Source organism: Mugil cephalus, chromosome 2 (genome assembly GCF_022458985.1).
Source record: "Mugil cephalus isolate CIBA_MC_2020 chromosome 2, CIBA_Mcephalus_1.1, whole genome shotgun sequence".
Classification (NCBI taxonomy): Eukaryota; Metazoa; Chordata; class Actinopteri; order Mugiliformes; family Mugilidae; genus Mugil; species Mugil cephalus.
Window position 1 is genome coordinate 2835522 of NC_061771.1, and position 14695 is coordinate 2850216.

The window sequence follows — 14695 nt, forward strand, 5'->3', positions numbered from 1 at the left end:
TCAACCTCGACTCTGCAATACTTTCCAAGTGATCATATCCTCATCATTCTCATGTCAGCACCATGTGGTTGGAAATAATAGTCCGAAAAGAGCCAGTTCACCTTAATTCAAGATGAGGCAGTCACAGAGCAAAACAATCATAAAAACCATGGAAACATTTTCTCAGACTGTGATGGACACAGACAGGGAGGTGTGTTCACTCTCTCTGACAACTGCTATTATCTTACTATTTACTTAATATACTCCACTTTAATTTTCTGCCCTGGCACCTACACTGGCCTGGAAAAACAGAAAGAAATTCCTTCCCCCTCCCTCTTTTCCCCCCATAGGTGGAGGTCTTATTAATGTTGCCCTGCTGTCTGGCCCAGCTGAGTATATTTACTCAGTGTTAGGAGAGCGCTGGCCACAAAAGCAGGAATGTGTCTAAGTGTGACTTGAAAGCGGCAGTTACATTTAATTTTTAACTCATAAAACAAACACAGAGCGGCCCAGCGATTTTTATGAATGGCTGCTTTCATTACGAAACCTGCCCACCAATCAAAAAAAATTTACCCCGGTTGTAAAACCACGCCCATTTGAAAACGTCTAAGTTGTTACCTTTGCGCTGATTGGTTAGAAGTATTGAGATGGGCGGGGCTTTCCATGCTTTCACTGCGCCTATAAATTAGCGTTTAGATACTTATCCCCTTTAGAATAAGGACTACGGTCCGAACTATTAAGAGGCTGAAATTCGGTGTAAATCTATTTAAGACTAAAAATCATTAAGTTGATTGCTCCTTGCAGGCACGGATTTAACTTTACTTGTATTTTGTGAGACTTTCACCATGTTAATCATGGAATTTCTGATCTACCTGACTGTAATGACAACAGCCGTCATCTCGCAGGTAAGACACTTGTTTCCTGACAGAAGCTCATGTATCTGCATGTGAGCCTGAAGTCTGCTTCTAGAAAGAATGCTTAAGGATTAGTCTGTGTTATCTGCTGCTGATAACCAGTAAAAGGCAATCAAACTTTGAACTCCTGGGAATGAAGAGTAAAATTAGATTAATAGTGGTTACTGGAAACATTTATTATGATTACAAAGATTACAAAATAATTATAAAATAAATCATGCATATGGGGTTATCACTACCAGTAGCCTATATCCTTGCTTAAATTATAATGAGTACAGCTCTTCTAAAGGTGTTTGCCTATGCTGGGAATCTGCATGTCTCCTCATGTCTAGTTATAAAGCACAGTGGCGTGTTGATTCCAACAAAATGGAACAAGTTTGCTCTCGTGCTCAGCCATGACTCAAATCACGTGCCAGCAGGGGAGCTGGGTACAAATCCTGAGCTGTCTAGACACTGAGGGATGACTGGCCAGCGCTGACTTGACTTACCGTAGAGAGGCGTACTGCAGTGCTTTGTCTGTGGAAGAATTCAAAATCGAGTCACAAGCTCTGGGGAGTCTGAAACAGCTAACGCAGAATCAAAAATGAATGTATCGGAGCTCTTCTTCACACTTTGATGCTCAAAGAAATGCAGAGGCTGGTGCATTGAACTCCCATGCTGATGACTCTAGCCCTGGTATGGCGAATTTTTCAGTCACCACTGTGTGGTATTGCTAGAATTGGCTAATAATTACATACATTTGTAACGTAAAAAGTTGTATCTCTTCTGTCTTTTGATATTTGCAAACATCATCTGGGTTTTGTCTGACTGTATGATCCCTCCAGGTGACTGCTAGCTGCCCAGCAGTGTGCGAGTGTCCTGCAGAGCCCGTGGATTGCCCTCCAGGCATTAGCGCTGTGCCAGACAGATGTGGGTGCTGCAAGGTGTGTGCTGCACAGCTCAACCAAGACTGCAGCCCCATGAGGCCCTGCGACCACTACAAAGGGCTGGAGTGTAATTACGGCAACGATGTGACCTTGGCCTGGGGCGTCTGTCGAGGTGAGGGCGGAGGGAACAATTTATGTTGGGTGGGAAAGGATCTTGCCATGAAAATAGATGCCATCTGCAGCCATCCGAACCTTTTTTGATTCTGCTGTTCACGTCAAAAGCAAGTGGCAGCTTCTTAAAATTTATTCTGGCAATGTGATGTGCTAGAAGAACTAAAGAGTCATGACAAAGGTCAGCAGAAAAAAAATCACAGCTCGGTGACTAAGCCACGTCTAACCTTTTACACAGGGGGCTTTTTTAATAAGTCAAACATGTTTATGTCAGCAACAGGGGGGTTTCAGAGATAAAAATACTCCATCCTTACCATGCCAGTGTTGCCCTACAAACTATGAATAGCTGGTTCTTCCATGCTTTGGAGACAAGGAGGCTGACACTTCCTGTTTCCTTATTTCCACTCTTCATATGACCTTGGTGGTCCCCTGTTGGATTGTTTGGACTACATTAATTTAGATGACGTCAGGATAAACAATCAAGGGCATTAGCTGTTAAAATAAGATGGAAATACGTTTAATACTTCCTACTTCAAGAAGTGTTTCTTTTTCTGTATGTGACCACGCTTTATTTTCAAGTGAATGTGTGACAATACGTGTCTCTACAGCCAAGTCAGAGGGACGCACATGTGAGTACAACGGCAGGATCTACCAGAACGGCGAGAACTTCCGCGCCGGCTGTAAACACCAGTGTACCTGCATTGATGGCGCCGTTGGCTGCGCTCCTCTATGCAGCAACAAGCTGCCACCAGCCTCACCATCCTGCCCTTACCCGCGGCTGGTCAGGATTCCTGGGCAGTGCTGCTTCAGTGTTGACTGCCACAAGGGCACCTGGCAACTTCCACCCAAGCACCAGGTTTGTTTTGTGTTGATGACAGAAGTCGCTACCAGTTTAATATGAAGCAATGTGTACCCAGTAATGGAGGCATAATTAATTACCTGCTACTGTGACATTCTCTTGATTGAATAATATAATATATGTCATAAAAGGCTATTTTTGTCCAACACAAGTAAATGGCAGTGGGCTTAAGTAGGTTAAATTCTGTTCTGATTTAATTGCTAATTCTCTCAACTACTCAGTTCTTCATTTGACCAAAAAACAAGGAAATTGACCGAACAGAAATTTTCTATTTATGTTTCAAGGACAGGTAGAGACAGAGTTCAGAGAGACTATCTTGTTTCCTATTGCATAATCCAGTTGCATTTTACACAAGCAAATAGAGGTTACTGAACTACTAAAATAATTCTTCTAGTTCTTAGTCAAAGTTTTACAAACACAGACCAGTGCCTTAAAGCATGTTTTCTCATCAGACCCGCACCCCTGCAGTAACCCCTCGTGACACTATGGTGATAAGACTATGGAGCAAAGCACAAAGCACAGACGCAGTCACGCCAGAGATGAATCGCACCGTCTCATCTTATCTCATCTCTCTTCACAGGTGCCTCCACCACAGCAGCACCTGCCCAGACCTTGGCACCATCCTGCGAAGCAACACCTTGAAAATGAGCTGGTCCTCGCCAACGAGCTGACCACCGTCAGGTCCAGCAGCTGGGAAAATGAACGTGGTTACAAACACCTGCCTGGTAAGAGAAAGCAACATTGGGTGGGACTGTAGTTGGGGTTTTTTAATTGTCGCAGTTTGACTTAGTTTTATGTCAGAATAGTTGCCTGTGATAACAAATGGGTAGGGCATTTTACATACTTGTGGAATTTCCTTTGAAGGTATTGTAATGGCAATCAAAATACATGATGCCCGTATATGGAATGACAGAACTCCCTAAGTTTTCACGTGATGCATTGCGCAGGTGTTTGCACAGAATATGACGACTTCAAAGAATCCTTCTTTGCTCTGAGAAAAATGTTAATATAAGCCTGGTAACACCAACCAGGTGTAGCACAAACTGAGATCCAAATGCATCTTTTCTGTTTTACGTTCTGTTAATTACTTATCTTTATATGTTGTCTCAGTGTTGATAGTAGTTGATAGTATTGACCAAATTTTGAACTGATGGTCCTAGATGAAAGGTCAGGGTACCACCAAAGTTAGTACAGATGATCCTGAGTAAGACATGAATATCCAAACCAAATTTGATGGCAGTCTGTCTCTCAATCGATGGTAGTGCCGAAGGGATGGTCGGAGGACCTGTAAAGTCTATCAGACCGAGGCAATCTTGCAAATGTACCATCTGGGGAACATGTTGTACTGAGTGTTGAGATATTTCAGCTTGAACATGGGGCCAGAATGGCTACAAAGGAAAATCAGAGGAAATTTGAATAAATAAACATGATGTTGCATGGAAGAAATACGCTGTTTCTTGATCTATTTCCGTGTTTATTGTATTGCAACTATAAGATTTACTTTGTGATCTTTTGATGACATCTCAAAATGGTGCATGGTCACTTAGATTTTCTTTTTCTTCTCATCTTCCTTCCTCTTTCATGTGTGTGGCGTTCCTCAGTGTGGAACCCTCTGAGGGAGAAGAAGTGCCCAGTCCAGACCACTGACTGGTCCCAGTGCTCCCGCAGCTGTGGCATGGGTGTTTCCTCGCGTATAACCAACAAGAACCCTCAGTGCAAGCTGAAGAAAGAGACGAGGATTTGCACTGTACGGCCCTGCCACAGCCCGGCTCTCCCAGCTAAGGTGAAGTAGACTGAACTTAACCTGAATTGAGGGAGAGAGACCGAACATAGGTCAATTACTGCTTAGAATCATAAACGTTGAAACCTAACATCTTATCTCTCATGCGGTGAGGCCTTGTGATAAAACTTATCATTATGGGAATATTACAGCTAATTCACATCGCATTGTTTGACTGTGGGATAAATTAAAGGATTATCTTATTTTAGACAAAACAATACCTACTCTTTTTGACTCTGCTTAGTTTTTTTCCTCCTTCAGTAAAGACTGGAGGATAAATCAAATCAGTGCTGCGCAGAATGAAAAATTAGATGTTCTGGCCCTGATTAAATATGCTCTTAGTGCTAAAGCCATCTTTATCCTGATCTTAAGAACAGAGATTAATGTTGCGGTACATTCAGGAAGCCTGGTGTCCGCATTGGAACAGGGCAGTGTGATTTTCTCGGCAGTGTTTTGGTGGCAGGCAGGGACCTTTTAAATATAGTTCCCCACCCCCGGCATTCCTGCCAAGCAACTGTCCATAGCTCTGCCCTGGCTGTGTACTCAGAGTCCAGGGAAGTGGTGTGTCTATATTAATCCTCCATGTTGGACTCGCACTCTTCTAATGTTTACCGGATTAAAAGCTCTGCTGCTGTGGACATTGATAAGTGTCAGTGTTTTCCCATAAAAAGATTTGCAAATGTTCAGTCTTTAATCTTAAATTTAATTACTTAAATCTAAATATAATCCCTCTTGGATTTCCTGTTTTGGCAAAACAAGGGGAAGTCTGGTTCTCTTAATGTGAAACTAATGAGTTTTAGTTTAAAGCCTCTTAAATAAGCCGTTATGTAACAGGACGGGGCATTTTTTATTTTTTTTTTCACTTTAATGATTAAGCCAATTGGGACACGTAACACGCGTTATCATCCAGACTATGACTATTTTACTTTCATTATCCAACCACAGAAGGGGAAGCGCTGCTCTCCTACCCAAAAGGCACCAGAGCCCATCCACCTGTCCTATGGCGAATGTAAGAGCGTCCGCCTCTACCGGCCCAACTACTGTGGCGTGTGCATGGACGGGCGGTGCTGCTCACCACGCCGCACACGCACACTTCCTGTGACCTTCGTGTGTCCAGACGGCGAGCGTTTCCAGAGGATGGCCATGTTCATCCAGTCGTGTAAATGCAGCGACGACTGCGGACACCTCAATGACGTGGCCCTTCCTCCACAGCACTGGATGTATGGAGACACACACAAGTTCATAGACTAGGACTGAGGGTTGTTTTTGTTTGTTTTTTGTTTTTTTAATTGTGATGATGGCAGATTTCTTAAAGGAGGAGGAAGCCTCAAGACGAGGGGCCATTTTTCCTCAACCGGCTCCAAATGAGTGAAGGCCACAGGCCGGAAGGAGTATTGGTATCATTCACAATAATACAAGCAGCCCTTATTGTAATGTGTGAGACCGGAGTGGATTGTACACTTGCCTGCTCAAACTGACGAGGGACCTAAATAAGAGCCCTGAAATGCTCTGAACTGAAATTGCTGGCTGAGCTGTGGAGGATTCTTTTTTTAACACCGGCAGACCAGCCCGAGAGAGAAACACTATAAAAGCAACAAAGCACTTTATTTAGCACTGCAACTTGGGACAATATGAGCAGTGCAAAAAATCTAAAATCTAACATGATCAGCTGCTTCAACAGCTTTACCTGCATAAAGCGGTATTGACTTAATATCCCACAATGCACTGTGACAACCAGCACAAGAATGCCATTTGTAGTTTTACACAAAGAACTCAAAGGAAAATGTGAGCAACATTTTTTATTCAAAATATACAAGAGAGCACATAGTGAATATAAACACAGACATCAGTAGTGCCTTTATGTGGCATGCTTCCACGAACAAACATTGACTCGGTTTCCTTTAACTTAGATGATAAGGAACCCTATTTAGCCTTGACAAGCTTTCTGTAAGGGCTGAACCAATGCCAACTGATTTGTTTTTGCATTAAATGCAACTTAAAGAAATATCTTATATAAACCTGTACTTCTTGAGAATGTATGCTGGATCATAACGTATTCTGTAAATACATTTTCTTTCTTTTGATTCAAGTTTGTATTATTGTCACATTTACACTCCTTATGGACTGGGACAGCAGTGTAGCTGTCTTAAAGATTTTTTGTTGGTCCATCCATGTGATAAAACTGGCTGCTGAGATTAAGTTTCATGTGAGGTTTTATTTTAACTCAATGTGCACAGTTTCAAATTATGCTTCTTGGCAGGCAGCACAAGTCACAAGCCATTCAGGAAAACATCAGTGTCCTCAAATGATGACAGCGCCCTCTGCCTGTGAGCTTCATTAATTACAGTCAAAATTGTATTTGATGATGCTGTTAATCTAAGACTGACATGCTTTAATGTTTAAGAGGTGCAAAATTAAATCCAACACTGTTAAATAAGATATAAAAAGTTTATTTCTTCTTAACCAAAACAATATATTCATGGTTTTAACGAGGGAAACACTAAAACAAGCACCCTGTAATGACATGAGAAAATAAAAATGTCACGTCTTTATGAACTTGACAACCTATATGGTGGCAGGTAGGACCATAAAATAAAAAAAAACTTTTTTTCCTTCTGAAATACAGCAACACGAAGGGTCATACGCAGTCTTCACTGGAAGGACACTTGGTACTCATCTTGACTGTTCAACTGAAAATAAGATGAATGAAAGAATTTTAAGAAATTATGTAAATGTACATGTCTTCAACTATTTAAAATAACAGTCGGTTTGTGTTTCTGCACACAAACACAAATAGGTTTGGAAAGAAACCTCATTACCAGGATACTGGCACACATAAACAAACGGTTACTGAAAGTTAACATCTTTTAGCCAACTGTTAGCACCTGTAAGCATCAAGACAACTTACTGTAGGAGGAGATGTCGATCTCCTCTGGAAGCTCTGCTACGTTGACCTCAAAGCGGTCTTGAACTTCATTCAGGGTTTTGGCATCAGCCTCATCTGATACAAAGGTGACTGCCAGGCCTTTTGTTCCAAACCTGCCAGCTCGGGCAACCTGAGGTTATAAGAAGAGTTTAAAATAGGCTGTGCTTAAAAGAAAAGTCAATTCTAATATTTTACTGCCATGAGTCTCTTCTAAAGTTTAGCTTCTGAGTAGACACAGTATTTTATCAAAAACATGTTTTGGTCAATATGGTACCTGCTCCAGATGCTTGTTAATGTAGTTCTTCACTCTTTTTTTTTAACATTAGAAATCAAAATATATATATCTCCTAAAACCATCTTAAATTATAATGTAGCTGAACTAACTCTGTGAAGGTATGTGTCAGAATCCTCTGGCATGTCATAGTTGAAGACGATGTTGACTCGCTCAATGTCCATGCCTCGACCAAACAGATTGGTAGCCACCAGGATCCGCCGCTGGAAGTCTTTAAACTGCTGATAACGAGATAACCTGGAGAGGAACAGAGCAGAGGAACAACAACGTTATGAACCAAAAGAATGAGTATTAAATCCAAATCTGAGACCAGAATTTTAAATTGTAGAAATGACAAATTATTATTTTCCACACAATACTGTGAAAAGTACTGATGCAATTTTATCCCCCAAAACAAAATATCATACAGTGAGTATAGTGTACTGCTTTATTATATGTGCTCCAAACAAAAAATCATTACTGTCAACTTAAGCATAAAGAAGCTCCTACCTCTCTTCCTGAGCCATGCCTCTGTGGATGGCAATAGCAGGGAAGTTCTGCTCCACTAGGAGCTGAGAAAGAGCAACACAGCGATGCACTGACTTCACAAAGATCACCACCTGTCAGAAGGCAAAACAAACTTCTGAGTCCTGCATACTTTCATATTTATATTGAGAAATGAAAGGAGGGAGAGGAGGCTGTTCTACTGCTAAGAACAAGTGATCTAAAGAACTAGACAGACAGACCGACACATTATTAATCCCAAACTGGGAAATTTCACAGTTGCAGCAGCAGTGCACAGGCACTCAACACCATACATACTATATAAAAGGAAAAATACTATATACATGTTAGTTACAGAAACAAACAAGACAAACATTTCATTAATAAAATTACAAAAATAGAAATTAGTATATGCATAACTAATTCTGACTCATCTCAATCGAATTCTACCTATACCTGGTTGAACTCAAGCACGTCGAGCAGGTCAAATAGCTTTCGGTTCTTCTCGCTGTCCTTCAGCTTGCAGTAATACTGCTGTAAGCCATGAAGCGTCAGCTTGGTCTCATCATCAACAAACACTTCCATGGGCTACACAGAAAAAGAGAGGAAGACCAACATTAATCTTATTTGAAGATGACATCAGAAAAGTGTGAAATAACCCAACTTTGGGAAATAAACCATGCTCTTGTTCTCCTGCACTGCAGCACAGCCACGAGTATGACTGTCCAGACAGAGCCAGATCTGCTGAGGAGTTTTAATTTACCCCTCTGTTATGGCCACTTACAACACAGACAGTCACAAGTGGGCAAAGCTAAAAGGGATTAGAGATGGAAAGATTCCGCATTGTTGATTTATAAGGGCTTTAACCTTTATTCAAAATGAAATACTATAATCTATTACGCAATCTAAAGTCATGCATACAACTTAAGTTAAATATTGTACACATGTAAGACTAAAAGTAGCATTTCCAAAGAATCTGAAGATCAAATAATCTGAAGATCTAACAACTATATTGAAGTATGTATGTCCACAGTGGTCCTAATGTGTTGAATGACTGTTAACTCACATCTTGCATGAACTTGCGGCAGACAGGGCGGATCTCTTTGCTTAAGGTTGCACTGAACATCATAACTTGCTTCTCATGGGGAGTCAGTCTAAAGATTTCCTGGACATCACACCTCATGTCTGTGAAAAATGAGAACAATATATGCCAATATACTTCTAATTGCACATTCTATGACACAAGTTGTCTTTTCTATCAAATCCTCTTACTCACCTAACTGCTCCAGCATCTTGTCACACTCGTCAAGCACAAAGTGTTTGATGTTCTTCACACTGAGTGTCTTGTTACGAATAAGGGCTAGGGTACGCCCTGGAGTTCCTACAACAATGTGAGGGCAGTTCTTCTTCAGGACCTCCTCGTCCTTCTTGATGGCCATGCCACCAAAGAACACAGACACCTTAACAGTGGGCATGTACTTGGAGAAACGCTCGTACTCTTTGCTGATCTGGAAAGCCAACTCTCGAGTGTGGCACATCACAAGGACAGACACCTGTCATACAGGAACAGAGGACAGTAAGTCAGCTTCGTCTGCCTACTGTTCCATGGTTCCTTGAATTCTTTGTTTTTCTACAAGACTTTAGAAAATCAGTTTGTAGTTAGTTCTTTAATCAACAATTCAACCCAGATATCCCAGTGATCATGAGAGATCTAAGCCGGAAGGAGTAAACCTGTGACATGTGAAAATAAATATCAAAAAGAACTGCTGCCTACACACTCCCTGTCCACAGTCTAGTGGTGTTTATACTGTTGGCCATAAGAAGCCAAACTAGTTTTAAAAATTAGATTAGAAAAATTACAGACTGACCAAAGTTTGATGGTTAATGCTGAACCATAGAGCTGTATTGTCTCAGATTATAGTTCTGAGAAGCTACCAGCTAATGGTCATAAACCTATTTCCCCACAAACTTATTTACTTATTTATATTCAGTTAGCTTTTATAACCACAGACAGGCATGTATCAAGTGTTTACGAATGATAAAGCAGACTGATCTTGTCAATAAATATAACAGCTGCTGCAGTGTTGTTTTAAATATTGTAAATCACATTACTTCAACCACCACCAAGTGATTACACATCACTATATACATGGTGACTTGGCATAGAACAGAACAGAACAGAGCCTCCTGAGTAAGCTTTTTTTTAATAAAAATAATAACTGTAAACATTTTAAATAGAGAACAGAGAAGGAGAAATAAATATTTAATACACAATATTATTACTAATATACATATATATACATATATATACATATATACATATACATATATATACATATATATATATATATACACATATATACATATATACATATACATATATATATATATACACATATATACATATACATATATATATATATATACACATATATACATATACACATATACATATTATATATATATATACACATATATACATATATATATACACATATATACATATATATATACACATATATACATACATATATACATATATATACATATATATATATATATATATATACATATATATACATATATATATATATTTATATAACACTTGTGAAAATATAAAACAAACGACAAAAATACACAGTGGGTAATTGCACATATGGTTATTGCACCGAAAGGTACAGCATGAAGAATGAGCTTGTAAAAGGGAACCACTCACCTGCCCATCCACAGGTTCTATCTGCTGCAGGGTGGCTAGTACAAACACTGCTGTCTTTCCCATACCAGACTTGGCCTGACATAGGATGTCCATGCCCAAGATAGCTTGAGGGATACACTCATGTTGAACTGCAAATAAAACAAATGGCAAATACACTTATGTTCCCAACATGTATACTGTTATTGTACAGCTTTAACAAAGGGATTACTTGTAGGAGTGTGACTTTCACTTAAACAACCTCAAACTACTATTCACCTTCTGAAGGATGCTCAAAACCACAGTCAACGATGGCACGAAGCAGCTCTGGTTTGAGGAGAAAGTCTCTGAAGCCTGAACTGTGGATGGACACATAGGAACCCTTCACTTCCTTCTTGTTCACTGAGGTACCGCTCTCGGGGGCTCCTTGGGGCTCCTCGTCCTCTTCATAATCCAGAAGTTCATTATCAACATCGGTCTCTGCCATCTGCATAAAATATATACAAAAGAAAAAGCTCAACATCTTCTCCTTTAAAGTGCATGTTTTAGATGAAGGTCAGATGGTCTTGCAAAAATAAACAAATGAAATAAAAACCTCTTTAATGTTTCTCAATCTGGACATGCTATTTTTGCCAATATCCTCTATTTTATACATCAAGATATATACATCAATCAATTAGGTGACAATCACTAAAGAACGCGCTATAAATAGAAAGGAATGAACTTAATGCTGGTATGATCCCAACCCTCAGCTGATTTGTATATCTTAAGTAAGTAGCGATGTTGAATGGTGTTTTTGGTTCAAATAAGTAGACCACAGCTCACAGCAGAGTGAATGAAAGACATTTAACATCTGTGTATTTAGTGCTTTACGAGCAGACTTTAAAATGATATCTTAAACTCATTTTAGTTCGGGGGCCACATTCAGCCCAATTTGATCTTAAGTGGGCCATCATAGCATAATAGCCTATAAGTAACAACAATGTTTTTCCATTTGTTTTAATGCAAAGAAGAATAAGTAAATTAGGAGAATGTTAACATTTAATAAACTATCCTTCAAATAAAACAATTTCGTAAGAAAGATGACTGCCATTTGGGCACATTGCTGTTTAGTCCTGAGTGTCAGTGTTGTGCTCTGTTCACTTCTCTGACTAAAACAGTGGATAAATTTGGCTAGCAGTCATTTTCACTGAAAAAACGCAACCTTCTACGTAACTTTAACTCTTTGCAAATTTCATTCGTGTGGACGCCTGATACGAAACCCACCTCTATCCCCTCTAACCGCAACGTCGTGTATCAACATCAACAACGACGGTCGCGTAAGATATTGACTCTTGTTAGGTGGCTAAGGTAATACACTGTTGCTTCACCACTACCATGAGCTAAAAAGGATTACGGACTGTAATTCGGACTGTACGTTTATATACGACGCGCACGCGTTGATGCCCATACTCTGTAGCAGAAACAGCGCTACGCATAGGCCTGGGATGTGTACTACAGCCTTTATACATCAAGATGCGGTTTTACGGAGAAATTCTAAAAACGACGGCAAGGAAGCAGGAAGGAAAAATTATCGTTCTGGTACGTGTGAGTGTGGCCCTAAGCACGCTATTTCAGCCCATTAGCAACCGTGTGTATGTGTGTGAGCCGGGCCGGGAGACAGAGCACGCTCATTAACAATGGAGTCATCGTCCTTCTCGTTCATCCATACCGGCTAGCAGCGACTAACATTTTATCTACGTTGCCAAAGTCTCTGACACAACACAGTTGTGCATGCAACGCTTAAAGGGGGCGAACGGTTAGAAACAAATCTGCTACCTAAAACTATAGCTAACTAAACAGACTAGCGTTATCTCAAAACATTGGCTACCAAAGCTAACGTCAATGAGCCTACCGTGTTAGCTTCAAAAGAACCCCCCGTATATCAAAACTAGAGACCGTCAACAAGTATTCAAAAATGTCCCTATTATCGAAGACTAAATGTGTCCACGCGAACGTCATGATGTGATAAGAATGCGGCAACTGCAACGTTAACTTACTGTTACTATTTGATATTTCACGGAGGTCGGTGTGCGTGAATCCGTCGAGCTAGTAGCAGCTATCCACAGCAGAGTCAATGAGCACGCGTATGCTGCGTTTAGGGACACTTCGTAAAATGTTCAGCGTTTGGAAAACATGTATCAAAAGAACACGTTAAGCTCTTCTCGCACGATGACAACATTATTACGCCTTATTACATTTTATATGTCATATAATACTAGCCCATTGGTTGCGTTCCAATGTTGTCTTTTGGATGTACAAGTAAAAACTACAAACGATTCAATAAAACACACACATCAATGAATGAGCTGAGCTTACATACGATGCGTTTTAGACAGCTCGTAAAATGTTTAGCTTTCGGAAAACATGTATCGAAAGAACAGGTTAACAGGTTCTTACACGATGACGAGTTGACGACAACAAGATTATTACGCTTTTATTTAATTTTATATGTCATATAACACCAGCCGTTGCGTTGCGTTTCAGTCTGCTTTTTAGATTTACAAGTAGTCTACCGTAAAAACTACAAATATTAATTTACTACCAGTTCACCAGTATACTTGTGTACTGTATACCTATAGTATAGCCTACTTGCTATTGATATCGCTTGAATTTTGCACCGACCGTTTACAAAACGGTTTATACATTTATGCCATGTTCGGAAAGATATAAAATATATAATTCGTACGGGTTAAGTATATCTATAATGTTTCCAGATCTGTGTTTGTAGCATCTGCAGCTAAGACCCTGTGAACTGCAGGATCTGATTTGTCCACTTGATGGCAGTGAAGTGTTTGATCAGATAGACAGAGGTCAGACAATTGGACTAGCAGTTAATATTCATTAAAGCCTGCAAATAATGAAATAAAGTCGTTTTTCAAAGTGAATATACCACTTTCGGTGGCAGATGTAGTAAAAGTAAAAGTATTGCACAATTTTCAAGTATATTACTGCTATATTACTTTTTCTTCAATATTCTGGTAAAGAATGGAGAATTTCCATCAAACATTAATGGCATTTATTTATTCTGTTCCTCCACTGGCTTTGCAGTGACAGTGAAAGGCTGGAGAACCCTAAGGGAGTCCATTCTTTTCTGCAGAAACTCACCATGCCACTCACTTTGCATCTTTTGTCTAATTTATTGAAAAAACAACAATTCTATTCTGATGTTATATTACAGTCTTCAAACTGGATTGTAAGATACATGTGAGCTTGTCCATGGATTTAACCCCTACACTGGAATAGGCATAAGTAGGCAACAACATTTACAATAAGCAAGTTAAATGCTCCTTTGTTTCAATGCATCAGCAATAGTACGTGTTAACTCTTGTTGTTAACTGTTATCCTTGCTGATAACTGTTCACTTACTTTTGGCATACTGAGTATCAGCAATAACAATTTCACTTTATAAAAACAAGACCAGTTACCATTTAAAGAAAAGTAGCATGTATGATATCACAAAGTACTGATGCCCATTTAATGACAATATCACTTGACATTGAAGAAATGTTTTCAGTTACAGAAAAAGGCAGGAAAGAACACAGGGGCCCGTAGGTTTGACAAAACTATTGCTAATTGCTATCACGCAATCTATCACGGTGCCACAGACTGGCTAGAACTATATGGTAAAATATTTTCGTCACATAATTTATAATTTAGTTGCAGTATACAGATAAACCCGTTTCGGCGACAT

At 39.7% G+C, this 14695-nt stretch overlaps 2 protein-coding genes across 2 annotated transcripts; one reads left to right on the plus strand and one right to left on the minus strand.

Moving 5' to 3' along the window:
- The first annotated feature begins 696 nt into the window (after positions 1 to 696).
- On the plus strand, positions 697 to 6653 carry LOC125004190 (CCN family member 1-like). The gene is made up of 6 exons (XM_047578620.1): positions 697 to 884; positions 1718 to 1931; positions 2539 to 2786; positions 3370 to 3514; positions 4391 to 4572; positions 5515 to 6653. The coding sequence occupies exons 1-6, from the start codon at positions 825 to 827 to the stop codon at positions 5818 to 5820; spliced, it is 1155 nt and encodes a 384-aa protein (XP_047434576.1). The 5' UTR covers positions 697 to 824; the 3' UTR covers positions 5821 to 6653.
- A 350-nt stretch (positions 6654 to 7003) lies between these two features.
- Positions 7004 to 13121, minus strand: LOC125004189 (ATP-dependent RNA helicase DDX39A). Its single transcript, XM_047578619.1, has 10 exons — positions 13002 to 13121; positions 11242 to 11449; positions 10987 to 11114; positions 9547 to 9823; positions 9337 to 9455; positions 8727 to 8858; positions 8277 to 8386; positions 7880 to 8024; positions 7478 to 7625; positions 7004 to 7259 (listed from the first exon to the last, which is right to left on the minus strand). Exons 2-10 carry the CDS (start codon positions 11447 to 11449, stop codon positions 7243 to 7245), a joined length of 1284 nt encoding a protein of 427 aa, XP_047434575.1. The 5' UTR covers positions 13002 to 13121; the 3' UTR covers positions 7004 to 7242.
- Positions 13122 to 14695: the final 1574 nt, after the last annotated feature.